The 2543-nt window shown below is 37.8% G+C and overlaps 1 protein-coding gene across 1 annotated transcript in view; it reads left to right on the top strand.

The window, feature by feature from the left end:
- The first annotated feature begins 531 nt into the window (after nt 1-531).
- MYO3A (myosin IIIA) overlaps nt 532-2543 on the top strand; it is a 115382-nt gene continuing 113370 nt past the window's right edge. Inside the window, 1 exon segment of the mRNA XM_019470996.1 lies at nt 532-702. Within this exon segment, the coding sequence (XP_019326541.1) occupies nt 535-702 (168 nt within the window). The 5' untranslated portion in view covers nt 532-534.

The following is a 2543-nucleotide window of genomic DNA, read 5'->3' as shown; positions in this document are numbered from 1 at the left end:
TTTGATCTGCTTGGCCTTATGAGATCTATATAAAAATTCAAATGGTAAGAGTAGGATTAGAAAAATGATCATTTGCTGTAAAAGTTTGAATGAACCTAATGCTATTATGTAACATGTTTTGTTTTGGGGGGTTTTTTTCACCTTCTTGCCTGATTCTTAGTAATGGAGCCAAATTCTTTTGGATTTTATGAACTGGACTGCCATTCCCCTGCCCCTCAAAAAATCCCAGAGTGACATTATAGTTTCATTGAAGTGCATGGGAAAGCTTCTACTGACTTCACTCAAGCCTGAAATGAGTTCAAATTATTATTTGAATTCCCCTTCATTTGATATTGTGTTGACTGCACGTACCTGTATTAAGTGCAGCATTTCTTGTTCATTATGCTTTCAGTGCATGCACACTACATGCAAAAACATTTCTAGTGTTTGAGACTGGAGTGTGTATTTCTCTTCGCATTTGTAGGAAACCAATTGCTATTAACCATTTGTTGAGTGAACATTGAAATCTCTTTTTCCTAGGAGCCATCATTTGAGATGCTTCCGTTGACTGGGAAAACAATAATATTTGATAGCTTTCCTGATCCTTCAGATACCTGGGAAATAATTGAGACTATTGGCAAAGGAACATATGGAAAAGTTTTCAAGGTGTTAAATAAGAAAAATGGCAGCAAAGCAGCAGTCAAAATTTTGGATCCTGTTCACGTAAGCTACTTAAATTACTTGGTTTGTGATTATTTAGTTGTAGGTGAATTTATGTAGTCTTTTTTTCTTTTAATCTTGGTAGATCATTTGCATTAGAAGTGATAGTGAAATAAACTGCTTCAACCTGCTAAGTATCAGGCTAGCTATCAATGCATTTTTCGTATCATAAGTGATCTTGGAAGTGGTTGCATATGGTAGGAGTCAGAAGTATACCTAAACTTTGTTACCTCTACTTTTGGTTCCCCCTTGTTTATCTCTTACTTTCAGAAGCAGAGCTGATTATTTTGCTTTTCAGTACCAGAAGTCCTAGCTTCTTCTATTTTTACTGTTGTTCCCTTTCCTTTTTTTTTTTACATACTAGCCAGTAAGAAAGTTACGTACTTTTAAGTGCTTTAGATGTACCTTCAAGCATCTATTTTGAGTACATGCTTTTAGCTGAGTTACATGCTATGAGTGATACTTTAAAAATAAAACAGCATACTTTATTTTTATTGTTATTGTTGGTTCTGCATTTTCAGAATGTGCCAAAATACGTAGGTATCACAGAGGGATCCATCTTTTCAAATGGAAAATACAAAGGCAATAGCTCCTACACACAAAGCACCAGGTGACTGGGAGGTGGAATTATTATGTTGTAGAGTATGTTTTTGTTCTCAATAACTGACATTTGTTGGGTGGCAGAATAATGCTCAAAGAGTAAGGAAGAGCATTAGTCTGGTTTGTCAAGGCATACCCCATTAACTTCAGTGGTGCTGCATGTGGCTTGGGATTTTTCTCGATAACAGTAGCCCGCAAAACACGGACAAGGAGCTGTTCCTGTTTCAAGTGGCCCCTTTGAGCTCGTCTTTTGCACTCCCAGTATAGGGTTGTGAGGCATGTGCCTCCATTGCATGACCTCTGGGCAGAAGGGAAGAGCACGTCATGCCGTGTGAAACGCTGCAGGTCTGGAGCTGCACAGCCACACAGGGTTCTGTCTATCCCTGCGTATCACACGCATGTCAAATTATGATCCATGGCCCGTAAGTCCATGAAACGTGTTTGTGAAAACATAGCGTCTTGCATTATCTTTGCTGTGTTTCTTGTTGATCTACTTTTTATTTCAGCATGCTTTCAAAGCAACAAAAGGAGGCTCATCTCAATTCAATATCATGTACCTCTCCCAAAGTAAATATGATTTACAGCCAAGCGATAAGGATCTTGATGAATTCAAATTCATTGGAAACTCTATTTTGGACTCTGTTGCTTTCTGTAAACAAGGTTCTTGTGCTTACAGTGAATAGGCAGGACTTTCTTGCAGTTGTTGTTTGTCTAAATGCCCGTATGGCAGGAAATGCTTCTGCTTTCATCTATTTTCACAAGTGTCAAGAATGATTCTTAAGCGGCAACTGGCTATGGCAGGGATTACTGAAGGCATTGGGGAAACTTTCAATGTTGTGTAGACTTTGGAGGTTGTAGGAAGAGGATAAAGGATGATGACAGGAAGAAAGAAGAGGTAGTAAAGCTGATGCCAGAGGAAAGAGAAATAGATTAAGTAGGAGATAAGGGAGTAGAATGTAAAGAAGACAAAAGAAATACAATGGATAAAGATGCAACATAAGAAACTGAAGAAGGGAAGAGTTATAACTGATGAAAACAGATTCCTTATTTTAATTAAAAAATTGAAGTCAGTATTGCACTCAACATCACACTCCAAGACTTGAACCTTTTAACTGAATATATTCTCCTTTTTATTCTAAGAATACTATTCTTCTTTTCTCCCTTCCTATTTACAGGATGTCTGGAGTAGCTGCTGTACCTCCATGTTACTGTTAAAATGGCAGGCCTCTATTTGAAAAAGGGTG

This window comes from Aptenodytes forsteri, unplaced genomic scaffold (assembly GCF_000699145.1).
Source record: "Aptenodytes forsteri isolate BGI_AS27 unplaced genomic scaffold, ASM69914v1 Scaffold336, whole genome shotgun sequence".
NCBI lineage: Eukaryota > Metazoa > Chordata > Aves > Sphenisciformes > Spheniscidae > Aptenodytes > Aptenodytes forsteri.
The sequence above is the reverse complement of the archived record's forward strand: the minus strand, read 5'-3'. Positions and strand labels throughout refer to the sequence as shown.